General features: G+C 37.8%; 1 protein-coding gene across 1 annotated transcript; it reads right to left on the bottom strand.

Annotated features, from left to right (window-relative positions):
- Nucleotides 1-24,867, bottom strand: LOC107746353 (fibronectin type III domain-containing protein 4-like). Its single transcript, XM_016560521.1, has 6 exons — nucleotides 24,451-24,867; nucleotides 14,543-14,658; nucleotides 11,892-12,096; nucleotides 4,564-4,653; nucleotides 2,947-3,080; nucleotides 1-448 (listed from the first exon to the last, which is right to left on the bottom strand). The coding sequence occupies exons 1-6, from the start codon at nucleotides 24,524-24,526 to the stop codon at nucleotides 407-409; spliced, it is 663 nt and encodes a 220-aa protein (XP_016416007.1). The 5' UTR covers nucleotides 24,527-24,867; the 3' UTR covers nucleotides 1-406.

Below are 24,867 nucleotides of genomic sequence, written 5' to 3'. Positions count from 1 at the left end.
AACTATTGCTTTCATTTAAAGACCTGCTTCTGTACACATCCTATCAGACCATGAGAGTTGCATGCACAAACAAAACACAAGCTAATTAAATAGTAGAAACCCTGTCTTACTTCACCAATGCCATTACAAAAATACACTTTCCTTCCTATTCTATACAAGAGAAAAAATTCCAGATTTAGTCTTGTTATATTGCAGTAAGAGGTTTGGGAATTCTCCATCCATCATAAAATATAGACATCCAGTCATAAATGCAATATATGTTATTTACAGTCCCAGTAGATTGCTTTAATATGTGTATATGGGTGATGGGTTTTTGACCGTGTGGTGATGAAAGGGTCGACACACTGTCATTCAGACACTGCGGGTGGTGCGACGGAGGGCGTGACTGACGTCTACGATACTCCCATCACACCTCAATGATGCTGATAGATGCCACAGACTGGTGGAACTGCAACAGACAGGAAGACAAAAAAAAAAACGAGTGAAAAAATGAGAAGAGTGATTCTCCTCCGTGGGGCCTGTTTCATTAACGCCTGCAGTCGTTTGTTTTGTGGCAGTCTGGGACACGATGGCTTCCTGGATGGATAGAACACCTCTGGATGTACTTGCAGTTTGAGATTATTGTATATATAGCTGTAAGCTCTAAGATGTAATGCACACAGAGATAAATGCACATAATTTTGCTCTGTAGCAGTGCAGTATGTTGAAATTGAGGCCATTGGGGTCTTGGTGCAAGAGATGACATCATCAGAGGGTCTGATATTGATTTTTATCATGCATCTAAAAGGCCTGTTTTTTTTATGTGTTATAAGGACTAATGGTGGCACATAGTGGAACGGGTGAAATGTGAAGCGTCTGTGCTTGTTTTATCGCTCTGAATTTCCAACACAGAGAAAGTGCCAAATGAAGAGCTACAGGAATATGGGAAGGATAAAAGGCACATGGTGGTTTTCCTGAGATGGTTTATTTTAGAAGTAGGTCAGTAGCTCTGGTGTTTGATCCACAGAACTAATGCTGAAAAGTCTCAGATTCTAAAATTAAGTGCCATGCATAATATTTTTTCCATTTTCATCTCCAGTCTGTATCTTCATGGATGCTACAAAGTAGTAAAAATTATGATATTATGGCCATTATTATTTTAATTATAATTAGTATTAGTTTAGTCATGTTTTAGGTGCTGTTCTATAGGGTTGGGTAAAAGTATTGTTTTTTGGATTAATTGCGATCTTCATTTGAACAATTTCGATATTGATTCTTAAAATCCCAAAATCGGTCTGGCTGCATGCAAATGTACAGTATTTGTATAGCGCTTCATAATCTGGGCCCTGTAGTCAGCTTTTAAAATGATTATTAACAGTAAGAAAGTTATTTCCCTTAACCAGGAAATTAACGTTCTTAGAATTGACAGACAGTTGACCCTGAGAGGTCAAGTAAATATCTACAGCGGATCTAAATATTTATAATTAATTATAACTAGTTATGATTAATTATTCATATTTCCCCATGAGCTGATTCGCTACAATTATTATTGTAATAATTTACAGTTCTATTCATAAATTTACATATCCCTTGCAGATTATTTTTCAAAGTAAGAGCATCATTAAAATTGTACTAAATAAAAAGAAAAAAAAACATTGTACTGCAAAATAATCACAATAAATGTCTTTCTGTGGAGTTGTCCTTGCAGGCTGCATGCAATAACAAACACTAAACTACAATCAGTGTAGTCTGATTCCCAAAACGAAGGATTCTTTTGAGCTGGTTCTTTTAGTAAATAGTCCAAAAAGAGATACCAATTTGAATCAGTCTGGATAATTCTCAGTTTAATTTACAGCATTAGCAGGGAGAGAATTTATATTATTACTGAAACATACCCAAATGAATCAGAACCGAATCAGTTCAAGAGCTTGTGAATGGAAAAATCTGTGTTGAAGCCCAGTCTGACTATTCTATATTATTTATAAACAAAACTAATGATTCTGGGACCCTGACACACTTTCTCTTGCAAACTGCTCAGCATTACTGACCAGAGCCAAAAACATGCTAAACAGTGAATTGTAGCATTGTCTGCACAAATATAAAGCTCCATAGGCTTAGTTTATGATCCCGCAAAGTGATACATGAGAAGAAGTCCCTGAAGCCTTTCACATGAGTCAGGGAATGCAAGACTGGCCTAGTATTGACAGGCTGATGCTCTGGCCATTATAGTGTTTGGCCTTATACTTCATTGCTGGCAGGTTTCATCCGACAAATAACAAAAAGGTTTTATCAATCAGAGGTTTTATCAATTGGCAGTTCCTAGGAAGACAGTCTTTGTGAAAAGTGAGATGGATAGCTATCTAAATGCTTTTCTCCTTTCTGTCTTAGTCTTTCTGCAGGTGTTAAGCGTGATTTGGTTGTTTTTCCCTGTCCTCTTAGCTCTAAATGCTTATGCTACGCTTTTCATTAAGAGCTAATGAAAAGTATCGTGTCTGAGAAATAGATTTCTCAATTTCAACTCAATCTGAGGTTTTGAAAACAGGGGAATTGAGGGAATTGTGGGGGGGAAAGTATAAATGCATATCTGTTTTGCACTGAAATTGACAAAACTGGTGATATGTGATCTGATGTGGTGACAGATTTTAGTTGAAAGTTAAAAATCTGTTACAGCACATTCATCTACAACTAAAACTGCATTTTCAAAGGGTGCTTTACTTCAACATGAAGAATTTTTTTGTCCTATAAGTTATGTTCAAATATGACTCTAGAATAAGACTTTAAAGAGTTCATTCAAAAACTACAATTCTGTCTGTCATTTGTTCACTCAATATCTTTGAAATTTCATTGGAAGAAGTGTGATACAAGTTTAGAGTAAATGTGGACAAAATTTTCATCTTTCTTTAAAAGGACTTTGGCTAATTAGGAAAGACAGTTTGATGTTGAGGAAAAGGTTTACAGATGTCCCACCTTGCTCTGCAGCAGACCTCCGCTGTGGTGCTCTGGTGTGGTTCTCTCTGAGGATGGTTTTACCTTATCTTTGCTGTTGCTGGAATCGTTGTCCTTTATTATGTCATACTGCCGGCAAAACAAGGCAATTACAGCTGCAGAAAAAGAGAAGACATTGTGACATGGAGTCGTTGTACTGTAACTCTACAAAGCTCTGGAGAGACAGACTGATAGGTAGAGTCGCTGAAGCATCCAACCCTAAGACAATTACTGAATAAACAACTGTGCCCGGTTTACCTCCATTTCACCTCTGTCTCTTACTGTATGTCAGCCCACTTTCTTAAGTAGTTCAGCACAAAGCATGTGGTTTAATAGTCTCATATAGACGAAAAGTTTAGTGTCAGTATGATTTTTTTAAAGAAATAAATTAATACTTATATTCAATGATTGAATTGATTAATTTCATTGTCACTCAAAAGTGACTGTAAATACATTTATTAATGTTACAAAAAAATCTAATATATGCAGTTCTTATAAAAATTTCAATTCATCAAAGAATCCTGAAATAAAATGTGTCACTGTTTCCTCAAACATATTAAAAAACACAACTGTTGATAACAGTTTCTTGAGCACCAGATCAGCATATTAGGAAGAATCCGAAGGATCGTTTTACACTCAAGATTTTTCCGCTTTACCAACTCAGGAATAAATTATACATTTTAAAATGTATTTGAATAGAAAAGAGTTATTTAAAATTTGTATAATATTGCTGTTTTTACTGCATTTTTATCAAGTAAATGCAGCCTTGGTGAACAGAAGGCACTTTTTTCTTAAAATCATAAAAAAATCTTAGTGACCCCAAAATTTTGAACGGTAGTGAACATCCTTTTTTTTATCATTTCAGTAACACCTTTTGTATGATCAAAAATAGACACAGTGGGGAAGTATGGAGAAAGCATGAAAAACTAAAATATGGCTGTTTTGGCACAAAAAATACTAATACATTTTAAGTGGACTTGATATGATATTTATTAAATCGTTTTTAGCATTTCTGTGTGTAAATCTAGGGTGACAGAGTCACTTTTAAATCAGGGTGTGGGGCTGCCCCTGCTCTTCATGTTGGACACGTTCAGCAGACAGAATTCCTTTCAGTAGTCAAAGCCCAGCGGTGCGAAGACATTCCTTGTTTGCTGGAGTGGCAGTTGCAATTGACCGCATGAATTATTTTGTGACAGTGAGGCAGACTGGCTCAGTGCTTTACGTAAACAGAGAAGTGCTTCTCTTTCCCGTGCCCTTCTCAATATTCAGCCAGTATTCATATTTTATCAGTTTAATGCATATTATGGTCTTTCAAGGATTTTTAGAGCTGGCATGTATAGTGGAATTTTAAGCACCACTTAATTCAAGTGATGCTGAAATTATCCAGGTGAAAAATTAATAACCATTAGCAGATCCAAGACAAATTATGATCCCTCTCTCTTTCTCAAACTCATTTTCTTTTTGTCTCTCTCGGAGGTTAATAATTCATGAGGTAATGTTTGCAAGCATAAACAGTAGGCATAAACAGTCAGAACAGAATTCCATGACTTGGATTAATAGAGTCGACACATTTCCTTTGAGCTGACATCAGTGTCTCACCTGCCCACATAAGAAGCACCACCACAATGATGATCATCTCTCCTGTCTGCAAGTGTCGAGCTTTATCCAGGCCTTGGACAGTCGGGTCATCTGTTAGAGGTGACAGAGGGTCATCTGTGAGTGATTGTATTGAGAACTGAACGATCATTTATAGCTGATATAGTCATCACTGAGCCAACTCTGAAATTAAAAGTGCATAATTTTGATTCTTGAGGTCATGAATCAGAAATTTTGATAATAAATTTTCTATGCACTACCGTTCAAAAGTTTGGAGTATTTTGTGGAAAGTGTGATACATTTCAGGATACTTTGATTAACAGAAAGTTCCAAAGAAGAGCATTTATTTGAAATTGAATTATTTTGTATCATTATGAATGTCTTTAGTGTTACTTTTGATCAATTTAAAGGAGACATATTATGCCCCTTTTTACAATATGTCACGTTTCCTTGGTGCACCGGGGACCTGATTATAGCACTTAAAACCTGGAAAAGTCAGGTTTTCATGATATGTCACCTTTAATGCGTCCTTGCTGAATAAAAGTATGTCTTACTGACCACCAACTTTTCAACGGTAGTTTAAATAAATACATTTAAATAAATAAATGTAGAATAAACTGGAATAAAAATAATAAGAATAAACAAATAACATACTCCCGGCGTATATATATCATTATATATATATATATATATATATATAAATTACTTACTACACACACACACACACACACATACACTCATTTATTTAAAATATTCCAGATCCATCAACATTTGAACAAAGAAAATAAAAAATTTTGTTCAGAAACGTGTCTTTTTTCAGGGAAATTAACTGTAGACTGGGATAGCAGAAGTTTTTAAACATTAAAGAAATACTCATTTAAATTAGATACCTTTTGTTACTTTATACATCCTCTGAAGCACAACTTGGAGACATCATCAGTGTTGATTCCTGGCGTCATTGGGTGTTTCAGGTCTTTCAACAGACACCCTTTTCCAGGCGATTCGACCAAAGTTGATCAAGCCTCGGCCTGTGTCCAAGTGGTGTTTTGCGGTCCACACACATCACTCCTTTTTAGCCATAGCCATCTTGATGCCCGCTCTGCAGCCTCCATGCTGTTGTTAATAGCTCTTCTCTGACTTGCCCCCATGATTTCCAGCATCCTATAAGCTTTGCTGGGGAAATGACCTGCAAACCCTCGGGAACCCACCTCCACTGGCATGCACCTGGTTTTCCACCCATTCCCACAGCAGGCCTTCAACAGTTCCTCATACTTCCCCCTCTTTCTCTCTTGTGCCTCTTCCATCCTCTCCTCCCAAGGTACATTTAGCTCCAGTAAAATGAACTGTTTTGTGGACTCCGAGACCGAGATGATGTCCGGTCTAAGCATGGTCTGGGTTATGCGTGCTGGAATTTTCAGGTCAACTGTCATCAACCAATCTCGTGCTGTGAAGAGCAAGCCAACAGAGTTGGTTTTCCTTATGGGCTGCTCTCCCTCCTTGACAAATGCAATCATCCTGGCTGTAGTGCTGGCCTTTCTGCTCTCGACGATCCCCTTGCTGATTGCCTCAGCTATGGTCTGGAGGACTTGGTCATGTCTCCAGTGATAAAGGCCTTCACCCAGGACCCGGGAGCAGCTGCTCAGAATATGTTCAAGAGTACCTGTCTTGGAACACAGGGGACATGCTGGAGTTTCTACCTTGCCCCAGGTGAACAAGTTGGCTGGACTAGGGAGGATGTCATACACCCCCCTAGACCAAAAACTTGATCCTCTGAAGGTTCCATTTCCATATGTCCTGCCGGGTCACCTTCCGTTCCATTGCCTGCTTCCACTTCATCCAGGCACCCTGTTTCCTCACTGCTACAATCCTGCTTGCTTGTTCTTCCTTTACTGAAGCACGCACCTCCTCCTGTACTAACCCCCGCCTTTCCTTCTCATTGGCAGTATTGTATCGAGTTGGTGTTAAGCTTCCAAGTCCAGCCCTGCCCTGTGCAACAGTCCTGAGGAGAGCCTTGTGCCTCAGCCTAGCTTCTGCTTGCTGGACTTCCACTGCCTTCCACTTCCTCCATGTCCTCACGATGATGCCTGCTCCGGACACTATAGCATCCTTCGAACCTGAATACTGCAGGTGTTCTCATGCCCGTGCAATGAATTCCTCCCTGATGGAGCTAAATGGGAGTCTGAGCATGTTGCTGTTACCATACAACCCAATGCTGCTCAAACTGCGTGGCATGCCCAACCATCTGCATAACTAGCTGCTCACTTTACGCTCAAAGCCTTCCGCTACAGTAACAAGAACTTCATAGATGAGCAGGGGCCAAAGGATTCTTGGGAGGATTCCATGCTGGTAGACCTAGGCCTTAAATTTCCCAGGGAGCCCAGACTTGTCCACAGTTCTCAGCCACCTCACCAGATCACCCGTGGTGTCTTTGATGGAGTCTGTGTCCCTAAGGCTGCAGCTGAAGACCTTTCCAAGACTCCTCACTGTTTTTTCTGTGACAGATGGGATTAGATCTTCTCCCAACCTGAAACAGAACTTATCAGTCACTTTCCCTTTCTTCAACACTAAAGACCAGGATTTGGGGGGTTTAAAACTCATACGCTCCCACAACATGAGCTTCTCTAACCCCTGGAGAATCCACCTGGATCCAGGCACTGTTGTTGTTGTAACTGTGAGGTCATCCAGGAAGGCCCTAATAGGTGGCTGCCCCATTCCAGACTTGCTGAGAGGGCCTCTGCACTCTGACTCTGCTGACTTGACCAGCATGTTCATTGCCAGCGTGAAGAGGGTGACCGAGATGGTGCAACCGATGATGATACCTACTTCTAACTGGAGCCAGCAGACTCTTAAGCTGAACTTTCACCTTCTGGGGTACATGGTATCTCTCCAGCGCCACCGGTACCAGTTTATGAGGTATTGAGCCATACGGATTGGTCAGATCCAACCAAATTACAGCCAGGTCCCCTCTGCCCTCTCTTGCCTCCCTGATGAGCCGAGTCACTACGCCTCTATGTTCTAGGCACCCCGAATATGCCTCCCTTCTGTACTCATGTGTCAATGTATCTATTGCCCAGCAGGAAGTTAGAGAGTCTCTTGGCCACAACACTGAAAAAGAACTTACTCTCCATGCAAGAATATGACCCGAAACTGGTCAATGTTTTCAGAGTTCTCCTCTTTGGGTATAAATAACCCTTCAGCGCATCTCCAAACCTGTGCAATTCTTCCTCTCCTGCAGATTACTTTCAGGGACCTCCAAAGCCGTTGGCGTAGTTTTGGCCAGTTCTTATAGACTTTAAAAATGTCTTATGTTTTTAAAAGATGTCTAACCTTTTTTAATGCTACACTTTGCATCTTCCAAACTATATTTGCTTTACCCCAAATCACTATGGTAAGCCAATAATAATTATTTATACTTTAGAGCTGTCGGGATGGATTTCACTGGAAACTTCATTCTTCCAGCATTTGTTGGTGCATGTTTATGTCATATCCATAAATAAAGATACAAGCCATTAGATTCATCCTAACAGAACCGTGAAGACGAAGCTCAACTCATGTAGTTGACCAAAACAATATTTCTCTGCAACTTCAACTATGCTTCAACTATTAAAGTGTCGAAAGTTACACAGTGTAAAAATGATGAGCAAAAAAAAGTATGCAGAACACAGCCAGCCACTTATGTGATTAATTTTACTTTTGTTTAGCCCTAAGGATGTATCCCAAAGCTGGTAAATTTCCCAGCATCCCAGTCACCACCACCATCCAACCACTGCCTGATCCACCCAGCCATCTGTCTTTATTATTAATCCAGTGTTAAAAAGAGAAAGCATTGTGCTTGCTATAAGTTGTTTATTTTCTTTCTAGTCATAAATGTGATGGGTATTTCCTCATCAGGATGCACAGGTTTGTTTGTTAGACCTGCTGGGCCTGGTCTTTGACTCAGCTTCTACAGACACAGTTCTTTGAAGTATCACAGTAATTGCGCCCAGTGGGAATCATCTTCAGCTCAGTCTGACAGCACATGGGAAGCATTGGCCAAAAATACCTCTGAGATGCGAGTGAAACTGTATAGAGTCACAAAAAAAGACACATTACTCAATGACTTGGCACACTTCCTATCTCTCTCTATCATCTTTATGAAGATGACTTCTTTCCTTTTTGGATTTGTTTGGATACTGGTCAGATTCCTCGGGCGATTATGACAAGTTGACTTTGAGAGTTGAAAAACAGAACTCTGCATTGGATCGTGTTTCCTGTTTGTAAGCAGAATACTCCCTGCTAAATCTATTGCTTCTAATTTCAAATCTATGCACTGCAGGATGGAGGAGGGAGGATTGGGATTTAACGGTTTTTGCATCATGATGAGACATTATTATAGGAACACAGACAGATGCACTGATGCATTGAGAGAGATTACACTAATCGGAACTCCTCTGAACATGCAGCAAATCACTGGGTCACGATCATGCAAATGTCCAAGAATTACCGTATTTGAATGATGCATTGTTATATTTTTTTCTCTGGAAGGAACATGTTGCCATGTTGCCATTTGTGTCAAAAATATATGTATTTATTTATTCAGATGATGTTGAACTTCATATCTGAAATAATCTGACATCATATTAACCCTCAATACTGAACACTGTAAACTGAATAACCAAATGATCAGAAAGATCAAACAGTTATTTTAAAATACATAATTTTTAAAATGGGAAAATGTCACAGAATAATGGAGTTGAACAGTACAGGGAAAAGCATGGATGGAAACATTTCATTTTATATAAAAAAAATTTAAATGCAGAAAAATTTAAGTTCAATATTGTAATACTGCGGCAGTGTTTGTCTTATTTTCTATTTTGTCATATGTTTTATAGTAATAGCTAATCTAAAGTGAAATAATAAATGGTTTCAAATCAAAATAATATACTCACATTGCAATTAGCCAAATAACAAGCAGGATAATGTACAGCAAGCAAGAGATCAAACAGTTATTTTAAAATACATAATTTTTAAAATGGGAAAATGTCACAGAATAATGGAGTTGAACAGTACAGGGAAAAGCATGGATGGAAACATTTCATTTTATATAAAAAAAAAATTTAAATGCAGAAAAATTTAAGTTCAATATTGTAATACTGCGGCAGTGTTTGTCTTGTTTTCTATTTTGTCATATGTTTTATAGTAATAGCTAATCTAAAGTGAAATAATAAATGGTTTCAAATCAAAATATACTCACATTGCAATTAGCCAAATAACAAGCAGGATAATGTACAGCAAGCAAGCCGGTCATTTATATATATATACACACACATGCCTGTCAAGGTATACATGGCATCATGACTTGGTGAAAAGCAATGTAGAAAATTACAGTATAGAACAGTTTTATAAGATGCATTAAAATACTGTTATCAAGTGTATTTGTCACAGTTGGACTACTGAGTGGAGTGAGGAGCAAGGAACGGAGGGAGACGAGGAGTAAATCAATCCAAAGAGATTTAATTATAACAAGGAAACACGGAAAACTCACGTAACACAGGTAGACATGAACAATACCGGACGCTGAACTGAGAACACTATTACGGCTGGCAGGCTTGCCGTTGCGGTGACCGGCGGGCTTGGGTCAATGGCAGCCGGCGGGCTTGACAACGACGCGGCCGGCAGGCCTATCTTCGGAGCAGCTGGCGGGCTTGAGTGAGCCGCGGCCGCCGGGCTCGTCTTCGTAGCGGGAAAAAGTGCGGCGGTTTCCATGCCGCGGGGAAAAAAACGGGAAAACAAAAATTGTTCAAAAAGGGCAGAAAACAAACACGGGGAAAAATATGCCGCTTACTTTGTTTCGGTCCGGTATTCTGTCACGGTTGCACTACTGAGTGTAGTGACGAGCAGGGAACGGAGGGAGACGAGGAGTACATCAATCCAAAGAGATTTAATTATAACACGGAAAACTCACGTAACACAGTTAGACATGAACAATACCGGACGGTGAATTGAGAACAGGGAACACTATTTAAACACATGACAAGGCGAGTGGATGACGAGACACACCTGGGATCAATGGAAATAAATGGGGAACACCTGGAATTAAAGCAACACAATGGGGACAGGAACAGGAAGGAACCAAATAAGGGCATAAGGAAACAAAACACGGAACAGAGTCTGACAGTATTGCACTAGAAACTAATGACCACGGATTGAAAAAAAAAAGATAATGAAAGATATTTTTAAAAAAGTCATTGAATTGCAGCCACAATAAAAGTAATAAGATAGGAAAGACATACAGTATTAGTGTTAGAGAGTTAGATCTTATTTTTAAAAATTAGGTTAGAATGAGTTGACAGTATACTTTTTATGCATCGTTGTGTGTGTAAGTTCTGCCTAGGCTTCATCTGTCCAGGCAATTCTAATAACAGGCCTTTCTCTTCACTTGGATGAATTTAAACTGTGGCCTTATACACAGCTGGCAGCCAAGACGAAGCTAAAATCAAACTTTTACAAAAAAAGCTATATTAATGATTTTTTTTTACCTATTCAATCATATAGGAGCTTTAGGAATAATTCTAAATGTAGTTTAATTGAACTGAAGCTCTATGGAATAATTCATTTTCAATTAACTTCCTTAATTACACAACTTCCTGTCAGCAAGAATCAAATGTGATGTCTTCAAATCAAATTTGATAATACATTCTTAATGTGTTGAATATGTTATTTCAGTCCAAGGCAGGAGAGCATTAATGACATATTGAGTGAATTTCTGAACGTGCATCTTTGAATGCTTGGATGATTAATTTTGAGCACTCCATCTGCGTCGGTGTGCATAAGACTGGATGTTTTGGTGTTCTCAACATGGCTGGCAAAAATAGCAACTCTCATGTTGAAAGCAACTTGATTTATCTGGTTTTCAGTGCTGTGCTAGATTTCATACCGAAGAGAAAATCTCTCAAAAACATCTCAAATCAACACAACATTGAAATGGATGTTAATAATACACTCAATTGGTCTGCTATTAGGGACCACCCGCTTGTGCCACACAGCGCCAATATACAGCACATCCCCCTGAGAGGCAGCGAGCTGATTAGAAGCTGGAGCTGAAAATGAGAGGCAGTAACAAGGTCTACCTGCATTCATGCATGAAGTGTTCATCAGTAATTAATTGGGTTGTAGGAAAGGGAACTGTTGAACACAATGGCAGAATCTGCTAAGAATGTAAATAGTCACTGCGCTGTTCACATTTGACGTTTCACATTTTTAACACACAAAATGTCAAGTTATGATGGTCTGCATCAAAAGTGGGAAGAATGTCATAGCATTGTTGTATAAGATTGAGGGTGGTCTGTTACCTTGGTTCGAACTGTTTGAGGGGAAGCGGTCCGTTTTCTTCAGGGTTCTGAAGTGGACACGTTTGCTGGCCTGACTCTCTCCATACAGGCCGATGGACTGCACCTGGATAATGTAATCCGTCTCCTCCTCCAGGTCCCACAGCACACAGGATCTGCTGGTGGTGTTCACCTCCCTGATAAACCTCTGCATTTTGCCGTCCATTCTCTGAAAGAGTTAAGCCACTGGATTGCTATAGATCAGCAGTATATATAAATACACATACACTATATGGACAATTTGGGACACCTGACCATTACACCAACAGGGACTTTAATGACATTGCATTCTGAATACATAGACATTAATATATAGGGTTGGTCTCCCCTTTGCAGCTATAGCTTCCACTCTTCTGGGAAGGCTTTCCACAAGAATCTGCCAAACCCAGACTTGCCTATCAGACTACCAGACAGAAAAGCATGATTCGTCACTCCACAGAACAGGTTTCCACTGCTCCATAGTCCAGTGGCAGTGTGCTTAACACCACTCCATCTGTTCTTGAATTCACTGAGCTTTTTAGAATGGCCCATTTTTTTCACAAATGTTTGTAAATTTTATACACCTGTGGCAATGGGTCTGATTGAAACACCTAAATCCAATGATTAAGAGGTGCATCTATATTGAGGCATTATATACTGTGGGTTGTGATGGGCTTGCATTGTTCCTGGGGTGTTTTGTAGTCCTTGTCCATTCCTAGTCTAAACTACATATATTTAGATGTTCTTCCAAACAAAAACTTTCACAAACTCTGAAACATCACCTGCAGCTTTAGGCTGGTATTTGCTGACATTTCAAATGGCTCACCCTGTCTAGAGGTCAGCAGTACAGTAACAGTAAGCACTTTCTATGAGGTCACATAAAGTATAAATCACACGTTAGGGCGCTAAAGGATCTTCTTGAAGCCCTGAGAGCCAAACACGACAGCCTTTCATTTCAGCTATAATTCTGCCCTCTAACTTAATGTTGCATTTAGCTCTGCCTTGGTTGGTCTTTAAAGTCTGCAAATAGATCCAAAGCACTTTCCTCTGCCCTTGGGCTCTGAAGCAGCTTCTAGGTGTGGGGGAGTCTGATAGAAGTCTTTGGCTAAATGAATAATGCATTAATCTGTGAGCGTCGCCTGCACAGCCATTACAGACATGCAGACAACCTATTGCATAACATGATTGACAGATACATTTGTAATTGCTCAAATGTGAAATCAGTCAGTCAGTCACATAATAAATAGCTTCTGATTTTCAGTAAACAACCATGTTAATCTTTTACAATGAGGATAGGACAGTAATCACATCTACATCTAAATATATATCTAAATTTGACCAAATTCACATTTACTGGCCACACAATTTTTAAACCAAAAGTAGCATGGAGGTATGAACGTTTATAAACGTTTATAAAAGTTCTGGTCCTTTCTTCTGATTAGTCAATACAGTGTTTCAGCCATGCTAAAATCAGGTATGATTTAATTCAGACAAAAACATTCGCATGACATCTAGGGACCTATCATACACCCGGCGCAATGCGGCACCAGGTGCGACGCAAGTGTTTTTTGCTAGTTTCATTTTCACGTCCTGCGCCACGTTGTTTAAATAGCAAATGCATTTGTGCCCATGGGTGTGCTGGTCTGAAAACGAGGTGTGTTCAGGCGCATTGCTGGCGCATTGCTATTTTGAGGCAACTGAAATAGACTGCGCCTTTGACCAACTGAAACCTGGTCTAAAGTCTGGCGCAATATTTTTTTTTTATTATTATTTTTTTGTTATTTAAAGAGCGCGTTAGTAATATGTGCCTATAGGCAGGTGCACAATGTGCGTACACTTTGCTTATTACACACACAGGGATGCGCACCAGCACACAAACATTTTTAAAAATGAAAAACTAAAGGATTAAAATGTAAAAGATTATTATTGTGTACATAAATATAAAAATGTGTACATGTCATAATGGATAGTCTTTGCATGTATCAGAATTACGCGCATGAGTTCAGTTTTTCCGCTTGCAAATTCTGCCGTGTAAATAGCGAATCCGCCATGGCGCGAGCGCAACTGGCTTTTAAAGGGAATAGGAGATGAGACTCTGATTGGTTTATGGCACGTTACTCCCAAAACACACCCATTACTCATTAAGAGAATAGGGACAACCCTTTTAGACTATGCGCCGGCGCGCCGACCATTTTCCTTAAACCCGTCCTTAAACTAGCAAAAGTGGATTCAGACATTCCCTAAGTGCAATTGCGCCGTGTGCTTTAGACCATGCACTTAGATCGTTAAAATAGGGCCCCTAATTTTAAAAAGACATGTTATTGTTTTAACTTTGTCAACACACTTAATGACTGTAAAAGAAAAATACAAGTTTTGAAAAAGAAAATAATTACAATTATTTATTTTTTTTAAAAACAAAAACAAACAAAAAAAAGAAAAGAAAGAAAGAACGAAACAATTAGGAGAACCAAATATATGAGCCAAGGTCAGAACAAAATTGCTTGGATATAATAATAAAAAAAACAGTGTAAACAACGTGTCTTCTACTTGTTTTACAAAAAGAACACAAGCTGTCGGTGCCCATATACTTAGAAATATTAGAATTAACAGATTATATTTTGTGTAAAAATTTTTACCTGTTGAGAGATGGAAAAGCCGATGATGATGTCACCCTCAGGCACCTCCCAGGACACGGTTGCTGAATCAGCTCTCAGGTGCATAACTGAGACATTAACTGGAGCAGGTGGACGGTCTAGAAACAAAAAATGTATTCTATTAACTTTGAATCTTTGAACCCTAATAATTTATATAATTCATAACTTGTCAGGCCTCATTGCCCACTTATTCTACGTTATTAATTATAGGGCAATAACGATAGAAATAATTTACTGCCATACTTGAACGGATATATTATTATAACATTTCCACTCTATTTTCAGTCAAGAAACTAGCACAGAGCAATAAGTCATGGACAAGCTATTACCTTCCCATGAAAACACACAATAAATCCACAGGTTTGAAATATGTTGCTATGCTCTGTTTTATTTGCTGTCCTTTTATAGACTGTCTGAGACGCTTGCCAAGAAAGCTTTCCAATCTGACCAATCAGATTTCGGATGTAAAACATTTACTCTGTGGCTTGATCTTTTCTTGCTCTCTGAGGGGCTACAGCTCTCTCTAAAAGCAAACTGAAATCTTGAAAATTGTTTGGGTTCATTATGCTGTTTGCTATATTACCAGTTCACCACTTCTTTCGTAATTAAATGAGTCTGCGTTCAGAGGTGGCTGCAAAGCAAATGAACCAAAATCAGACTGACAGTGGCAGAAATCAAAAGGGATTTAATCAAAGAATCAAGCAGGTTTCATAAAAAAACACAAAGAAATGGAAATTAAATATATACTGAAGAGCAGAAGTGATCTCCTCATGACTATTTATTGAAGCTGCTTTCTGATATCGACTGAATTCAGCACAATGTGTCCTATATGAGACTTTTTTGTGGGTCCTTTTTTTTTAATTCAGCTCAACTGTAGGGTGCTCGATCATGATTTATATAGGAAGCAATAGACAAGCTAATTAGTCTCACAAAAAGCAGAAGAGAACAGTGGCAGATCCAATACTCCAGCCCATGCCTCTGTCACTCTGGAGAAAATAGAAAGGCGGTGAACTAGACTGAACTGCGAGAGCATTTTCTAGCATCTCCTCTGAGCAGTGCTCTAATGGACTTTATGTGTTTGCGTGGGCGATTGCAAAAAGGGGAAGGGGTGGTTTTTTTTGTTCCTGTACCCTAATGCAATAACATCAACAATAACAAATACAGACTCTTAGCTAAGTTACATAACAGCTGTTTTGAAATAAGTTGTGGCTTGTTGCACAATGGTTCTGTTCCAGATCTGTATGACGCATCTTTCCCAAAAGACCACAACATTAGCAGGCAAGTTCTATCAATAGAAAAACAAATAATGCATGAAACAATTTTTTTTCCCCCAGTAGTGTTTACTGGGAGGAAAACTATTTTAAGGCAATATTTTCTTCTGATGAATATTAAATTTAATTTAATATTTTTAAATTAAAATTTAAGAATATAAAAAATTTAGTACAAATAGTTTATTTAAAAAAATGCCAGATTGGGTAACAGTAACACATGCTTGAAACTTATTTTTAATTTATATTGATCAATGTTAAATTAGCATTAAAAAGATATATTAAAAGTGTATATATATATATATATATATATATATATATATATATGCATTTTTTAAATAAAAACATGAAAACAGAGTGAGAGTTTTTTTTAGAATTATAGAATTTAAAAAATATATATATGCATTTTTTAAAATGTTATAATGCATTTAAAAACAATATTACACTCTCAGAAAAAAACTGTCACTGGTGTGGTATCCTCAGGTGCAAAAGCTAAAAGGTACATCTCTGTACCTTGTTTACCCCTAAATTATACAAATTAGCCCCTTAAAGGTTCATGTTAGCACTTTAAAAGTACATATTAGTACAATACCTAAAGTGTATATATTAGCATACTGACAGAGGCAGTTTGTAAATTTTGTTTTTCTAAGACAGTATGTTTTTGGTAATTTCGTCAAGGTTAGTTATGGTTTTTGTAAAAAAAATTTTTTTATTATAATTAACTGAATATTAGTTTATCTAAAAGATCTAATTGTTGTTAGGATAAACATGGTGTTTGTACCTTTAATGCTTTAAAAAAAAAACATTTTGGAACACCAAAGTACAACGTATTAGTGGAAAGTACCAACAAAAAAACCAAGCATATAGCAGTGACGTGCAGTTCATTAAACTACAAGTAATGAGTTTGGGGAATGGGTAATCAATATTAACATTACTATAAATTCCCTTGTTATTGTTACATAATAAAATTTGGGGAATGTGTATGTACTATAAGTGTCTATAGATTCGGGTAAGTGGATCCATAACAGTTTTGGTGCCTATGCTCTGTTGCTATGAACCGTCATTATTGTTTGATGCAAATCATGACTAAATTAAATTAGAATAAATGAAAATAACTGTACACAATCAGCTTGTAACACCCCAAAGAGAAAGGAAAACTTGAAATCGCATCATATGACCCCTTTAAGTTAATATAGAGTAACTTACATTTTAGACACAATTTTGCCAGTTTACGAAACAAACCTAGAGCTGTCATGCATCTCCAACCGACACACAGTAGCAGTGTTTCGATCCTGAATCAATCAGCTGTGTTTAACAAATCGGTTGAGTAAATGATTCAATGACATAGTCAAATTTCCTGAATAAATGACTGATTTTGATTTTTTTGAATTAATCAGTACTCGGTTGAGTAAATGATTCAATGACATAGTCAAATTTCCTGAATAAATGTAAATTAGATTTTTTTGAATTAATCAGTACTCACTTATAAAGATGGTCACTTGTTGCAAATCATTTGTCGGTTTTTTCAGACACAATTGTCAGATGATAGAAAGACTAAATACTGTTGGTTATGTCTCTTAGTGTAAGAAGAAAACACATTACTGTTGTAATGTGTTGTTACACACTAAGCCAGTTTTATTCCATCTGTCCAGCAGATGCTCACTGAAGTGAAAAATGAAAGATTTTCATAAACTGATATCATGGGAGAACATCCGCCGGGGTCATCTGCCACATTAACAATTGTATTTGCACCTCAGAGTCTGTTAAATTATGTCTCTTAAAAACAACTGATAATTTGTCACAGAAAGCAGCAAATATTTGTACTCTGAAACAAAATGTTTCCATGTCAAAACACATCAAAGTCCCAGTGACTAAGAATCCATTCTGCTAGTTTGATGCCAATGTCCAGAAAGTAATGACACATAATGAATTGCCAATTTTTTTCAATCCATTAACTTAATATAATGAACATTCTTCACTGACCAGGAATAGAAGGTTCTTATGAAACAATTCATCAGGTTTTTGTCATTTTAGCCATGACATTAACATCGCTCTTCCCCTGCAAGAGCTCATTGTCCTTGAAGTAATAGAGGTTACACAAGTCTGAAGGTAGCTTCAAATAAATTGTGATACATGGCCAGGCATAAGCTCTTTAGTGATGTGGAAAATAATTGTTTAGATAAAGGAAGACTCGAGTTATGGTGGTACCATCAGCATTTGCATAGGGGAAATGGAGGAGCAGTCATGGCCTATATAATGGTTATAGAGTTGGACTTGTAATCTGAAGGTTGCGGGTTCGAGTCTCAGGTCTGGCAACTGCTCGCTGGGCGCCGCAGCAATATGGCTGCCCACTGCTCTGTGTGTGTGTGTTCACTACTGTATGTGTGCACTTGGATGGGTTAAATGCAGAGCACAAATTCCGAGTATGGGTCACCATACTTGGCCACATGTCACTTTACTTCCATTTGCATTGCATTATCTTTCTGCCTGAATGAATTAAAATATACATTAAAAATAAAAAAGACAGTTCACCCACCCTATCTTGTTTCAATCTAATATTATTTTCCAGTGCATTATACTGCACATCTCCATGGTTTTGTTTTCCACACATGGTGATTTGTACTGCCAAGCTATACATAAATTATTTGATGATATATTTAATATGTCTTAAATCTTAACTAAATCAGCTTCCACTTTTGTTGTAAGAAAAACAGAAGTTGTCAAAATTCTGCAATACATCTCATTTTGTGTGTTCAAAGAAGAAAAATGGGGTGGAAAGAAATAAAGGTGAGAGAATAACAAGGAAATCTTAATTTTTCTGTCAACACTCCCTTTTATGTGTTACAGCAAATATAGGACAATAAATGGAAAGTATAAGTCTTTAGTAACTACTTCTGTTGTCTGTAACCTTAGTGAAATTCAGTTACTAAACTGCACCATGTCAGACGTTGGAGTATCTCACAAATGTGCACTGCAAACACTGATGAATATACTGATGCCAGCTTTGCACACTTCCATTAGTATCTGACAAGGAGTGATATGCATATAGCTCTGATAAAACTTAAACCCACAAAAAAGCAAGTATACATTTGATGTAAAATAAGACTGTCTATCGTTATCTCTATCATGTCTCAACCACTCAAGCACAAGTCAGACGCACTCAAATCTGTTACATAACCGAAAGAGGAGAGCAGGTCACCCTGGCACCCTGGGTAAAACACTGAGCATACAGTTAAAAAGCAAGAGGCCACATGAGACACAGACATCCTGTCAGAGTAATTCACAGGAAACGGGGCACATAGCAGCACTTCAACTGTTCCCCATGATCTAAGAGCAGACACGGGCTGCTCCAAAATCTCCTTCAAAGAGACCTTAAACACATAGTTCATATGATCCACAAGTATGAAAGCAGATTAAACCCGTGTGCTCAGAGTCTGCTGGGTAACGGCAGAATTGTGTGTGGCTTTGATCTTGCTAGCTAAAAATACACATTTAGACTACAAAAAAAATCTGAATTGCTCATCCTTCCTTTTTTCCATAAATGTTAAGTAATGCAAGTCCTCCCAACCTCAGTTTAAATTGCAAATGTGCATATTGATTGCTTGAACAACTTGAGGTCCAAATTGAGGATTTAAATGAATCTTCTTGCTACATAAGAGATCTGTTTGGTGAATGCAATAAAGAAAACACAACACCAAGTCCTTTCTCTTCACAGCCTAAATGTGGCATCTCTCTCAAACCATCTCTGTCCACCACTATGTTAGCTCATGCTCTAATGACCTGCAGGCATGCAATGGATTCTGGTAAGGGGTTAGTGCTTCATAGATTTCGTGAAATGTGCTGTCTGATCCTCTCAGGGTAGACAATGCACTCACAGATGGAGCTGCAGGGCGTTCTATCAGGACAAAGCCACAGAGGGAGCACGTTTCAGCCTCAGGGGAACACTGCTCTTTCCTGGCAGAGCAAGGTGTCAACATAATACCACAACACCCCACACTGTCCTTGAACAGTGAATGGGTTTTCTATGGACAAGATGGAGAACTCAAGAATAGGTATTCCTTTCTTCAGCTGAAGAGAAATTAAGATTTTGGAGGAAAACATTCCAGGATGTTTCCCCATCTAATGCAAGAGAATGGTGCTCACAGTAGACCATTTCCAACGGTCCAAAATCCTATTTCAAGCAGCTTCAAAGAAACCCCAACTGACAAGTATAGGTTGAGCGTGACAATTATTATTAACAATTGTCAAAAATAGTCTACGGTGAGCACCATTCACTTGCATTAGATAGAGAAAAACCTGGAAATTTTCAGGAATTTTTCATTTGTAGGTGAACTATTCCTTTAATGATTCAGCAGTTTTGAACAAATCGGTTGAGTGAATGGTTGAATGACTCACTCAAAGTTTTTTAATAAATCATCACTGTTGAAAGAATTATGTACTCACTCATAAATATGGTGACTTTTTGCCACCTGCTGAAGTGACAAATTGACTTCAATTAATTAAAGAATCACTAAACTTTCCCCATCACTAATGCACAGGGTAGAATTTGTGCACAATTTTTTCTGAGTGTATAATTTGTAATTAAAGGGGTCATATGATGCGATTTCAAGTTTTCCTTTCTCTTTGGAGTGTTACAAGCTGATTGTGCATAGATAAGATCCCTGAAGTTGCAAGGGGCTTTACATTTCCGACGCGTGCTTGCAGACTGCGCTTGTCGGAAGGCGGGACTTTGTAGAAAACGAAGCGTTTGAGAGAGGCGGGGCATAGAGGACCTACAATAATGTACAGTATTTGAAAAATAATGTGTTTTTTGAACATTAAAGCATGTCAACATATTCTGTTACACCAAATACACAGAATAATGATCTTTAAAAAAGCATCATATGACCCCTTTAATTTGTTTCTTTTCCTTGTAGAGCATTATTTTGTTTTCTATTAGATCTGAAACTAGTATCCTACACTTGATGTTTCTCTATAATTACATTTTTATATCCTTATATTTCAAGGCAAAGCACTTTTCAAAGACACATAATATAAGAGTCACGCACACAAACAAGACTGAACATGTGGAGACTGAATCCTTATTTTATTGTGTGGAAATGTTGAAAGCACACATTTTTGCTTTTCTTTGTTTCTAGCTAGATGTCATCAATAATCACCCTACACACAGCATATACAGAGTCATCTTAATAGTATGCATATGAAATATAAGTGGTTTCACAGTGTAACATTAACATGCTCATGTATTGATTTTTGACTGTGTGCTATCAAAAAATTAAAATATTTAAATAATTTTATCTTATTTATTATAGATACAATAAAATCAACTGATTAATTTCATAATATATTCTATAAACCTTAAAGGATTTGTAAACATGTTCAGTGTCTGTCCAAACATATGAAAATGTACTAGCTGTGATCCGTGAACACTTCCTCTCCCTGGGTCCACAAGAGGTGGAATTGGGCAGTGTGGCAGTTTAAGGTCAATGTAATTGGAGACCACGGTCCACCAGGTCTGGTCCGATGATGCAATTCTCTTGCCACCTCACTACGGGCTAGATGAGGTGTTGGAAGTCAGACAATTTTTAACAGGCAGCCAATTTCAGCACAAATCCTCCAGATATACACTACATGGCCAAAAGTATTCGAACACATGAACACCACACCCATATGTGCTTGCTGAACATTTAAGTTCAAAATTGTAACGATAACAGCTTCTACTCTGCTGGGAAGGCTTTCCATCTAGATGTCAGTTAGCATCAGATCTGGTACTAATGGCTCGGGGGCTTTACATTTCCGACGCGTGCTTGCAGACTGCGCTTGTCGGAAGGCGGGACTTTGTAGAAAACGAAGCGTTTGAGAGAGGCCATGCATAGAGGACCTACAATAATGTACAGTATTTGAAAAATAATGTGTTTTTTGAACATTAAAGCATGTCAACATATTCTGTTACACCAAATACACAGAATAATGATCTTTAAAAAAGCATCATATGACCCCTTTAATTTTTTTCTTGTCCTTGTAGAGCATTATTTTGTTTTCTATTAGATCTGAAACTAGTATCCTACTCTTGATGTTTCTCTATAATTACATTTTTATATCCTTATATTTCAAGGCAAAGCACTTTTCAAAGACACATAATATAAGAGTCATGCACACAAACAAGACTGAACATGTGGAGACTGAATCCTTATTTTATTGTGTGGAAATGTTGAAAGCACACATTTTTGCTTTTATTTGTTTCAAGCTAGATGTCATCAATAATCACCCTACACACAGCATATACAGAGTCATCTTAATAGTATGCATATGAAATATAAGTGGTTTCACAGTGTAACATTAACATGCTCATGTATTGATTTTTGACTGCTATCAAAAAATTAAAATATTTAAATAATCTTATCTTATTTATTATAGATACAATAAAATCAACTGATTCATTTCATAATATATTCTATAAACCTTAAAGGATTTGTAAACATGTTCAGTGTCTGTCCAAACATATGAAAATGTACTAGCTGTGATCCGTGAACACTTCCTCTCCCTGGGTCCACAAGAGGTGGAATTGGGCAGTGTGGCAGTTTAAGGTCAATGTAATTGGAGACCACGGTCCACCAGGTCTGGTCCGATGATGCAATTCTCTTGCCACCTCACTACGGGCTAGATGAGGTGTTGGAAGTCAGACTATTTTTAACAGGCAGCCAATTTCAGCACAAATCCTCCAGATATACACTACATGGCCAAAAGTATTCGAACACATGAACACCACACCCATGTGTGCTTGCTGAACATTTAAGTTTAACATTTTAGCGATAACAGCTTCTACTGTGCTGGGAAGGCTTTCCATCTGGACGTAAGTGCATCAGGTCTGGTACTAATGGCTGGATACTTAATTAATACCTTGTGAAGTGTAAAGCTGCATGTTTGTAAGAAACAAATCCATCATTAAAGCATTTTAAACTGTCTCTTCTGGCCAAATAATTTGTCCATAATCCATAATAACGCTTCCTCCAGTGAAAAAGCCCATCCCTTGTTGTCCTCTCACATCAAAATCCACCAACAGATATGTTTAGACAAGTTTTGCTTGTAAATGGTGCCTGATCTGTGCATATTTCTCCCCAGATTCAGATGAGACACGTTTTTCACTGGAGAAAGCAATATTATAGATAGAGGACTCATGTTTATTTTATTTTTTTTAATTAAAGTGATAGTTCATCCAAACATGAAAATTACCCCAAAATTGACTCACTCTCAAGCAATCCTAGGTATATATGATTTTCTTCTTTCAGACAAATATAATCGGAGTTAAATTTAAAAATGTCCTGGCTCTTCCAAGCTTTATAAAGGCAGTGAATGGGTGATATTCAATAGTCCGAGAAGTCCAATAAACTGCATCTATACATCCTAAAAAAAACTAAATTTCTCCAAATCTGTTCCAATGATGAAACTCCTCTACATCTTGGATGGCCTGATGATGGGTCAATTTTAAGCAGATTTTCGTATTTGAGTGAACTATTCCTTTAATCAAGGGTGATTTTGCTGTAATATTTTGAGCACTGCTGTGCTCTGCATGACACCAACTAGCTCAATTCAGGTGTCAGTTTTCAAGGAAAAGAAACCAAGTTGAATTTTAATTATTCTCCAGTCCTAAATCTCTGCAAAGAAGCTGCTCTGAATGATAAACTAGGACAGATTTCAAACTGACAAACTGACAAAGTGACAAAGACCATCCATGATTTTACGTAGACGCTACAAGTGTAATCTATTTTGCAAAAGGAGAGATGCCCTGATTTCTGAGGAGCAACTTTCTGCACTGGAAGTGTTCATATTTCACCACTGTGCTTGTGAGAACAGAAGTGTCAACTGCTGCCTTATCAAAGCTACCACAAAATCCCAGATGACTCAATCAGGAAAAAAGGGAAAGGTTCAGAACAACACAGAAAAAGTATTTTCCTCACATGCTTCCATACCTTCATGTCATGCTTGAAAATTCCCCAAGGTCCCCAAATTTTACAAGGTTCAAGTATTCCTGTAGCTCAAACAGTAGAATATGGTGCTGGCAACGGCAAAGTCATGGGTTCAATTCGCAAGGAATGCATGAACTGCTAAAATGTATACCTTGAATGCAGCATAAGTCGCTTTGGGTAAAAGTGTTTACCAAAATACATGAATGTTAACAGTTATTTCTTACTATTACATTTTCTGTAATACACAATGAACTTTAAGTAATCTTCTATTCAATGCAATATATTGTAGAATACAGCTGCAGCTGAGAGGTTGATCGTTATGTTTATTCTGACCAGCATTATGGGGGCAATTTTCGATTATATAGATTTGATATAATATTGATTTAATGTTTTAGAATCAAACTAATCTTTTGCAATCCAAATTTGTAATATACTGCATAACCACTATAAAACTTACAGTGAAAGTACCGATTTATGTAACCTATTGCATGGTATGATTTTGCTCACAGACGCACAACGACCCCCAACACAGAGCATCCAAGCAAAACCAGCAAAGATTCAGTTCATCTCATTTGCAGAAGCTCACGTGCATCCATTCAATACAAGACAGAACGCTGCTTATCAGAAAAATGTTTCATAGTAAGAAGAAACTTACTTGCTCCCACCAGAAACATTTCACTACCGAAGAGCAACAGTCCGACTGAGTTAACAAGGACAAGAACGCGAGCCATATCTCCACTTCAAATGTCCAAGAATCCAAATATATATAGTTATCTACGTTTGCTTCTAAACGGGTTTGTTTATAGCAACATTATGAATATAAATTCATCCAAATAATCACATCTTAAATGAAGTACAGTAAAAATCTCATGATGGACATCATGTTCGCAAATCCTATTAAAACACGTGCCGGAACGTCCATGACAGCATCAGGTTTAATATTGACTATTCTTCGACTTCCAAAATGCTTCCGTCTCACTTCAGATTCATGCTCTATTATTTCAAGCTTTCCTCCGAAACTGAAGGTAGTGAGGGAGCGTCAAGTTCAGTCTCGGTGTCGGAGGTGTTCAGG

Source organism: Sinocyclocheilus rhinocerous, unplaced genomic scaffold (assembly GCF_001515625.1).
Source record: "Sinocyclocheilus rhinocerous isolate Xijiao unplaced genomic scaffold, SAMN03320098_v1.1 scaffold40, whole genome shotgun sequence".
Lineage (NCBI taxonomy): Eukaryota > Metazoa > Chordata > Actinopteri > Cypriniformes > Cyprinidae > Sinocyclocheilus > Sinocyclocheilus rhinocerous.
Note: the sequence above shows the minus strand (reverse complement) of the source record. Positions and strands in the feature narration are given on the sequence as shown.

Coding starts and splice junctions, on each gene's coding strand:
- LOC107746353 (XM_016560521.1), bottom strand. CDS start 24,526: ATGGCTCGCGTTCTTGTCCTTGTTAACTCAGTCGGACTGTTGCTCTTC. Junction 12,097..14,542: donor GCTTTTCCATCTCTCAACAG/GTAAAAATTTTT, acceptor TAACTCTTTCAG/AGAATGGACGGCAAAATGCA. Junction 3,081..4,563: donor GGTGCTTCTTATGTGGGCAG/GTGAGACACTGA, acceptor CTTTTTCTGCAG/CTGTAATTGCCTTGTTTTGC.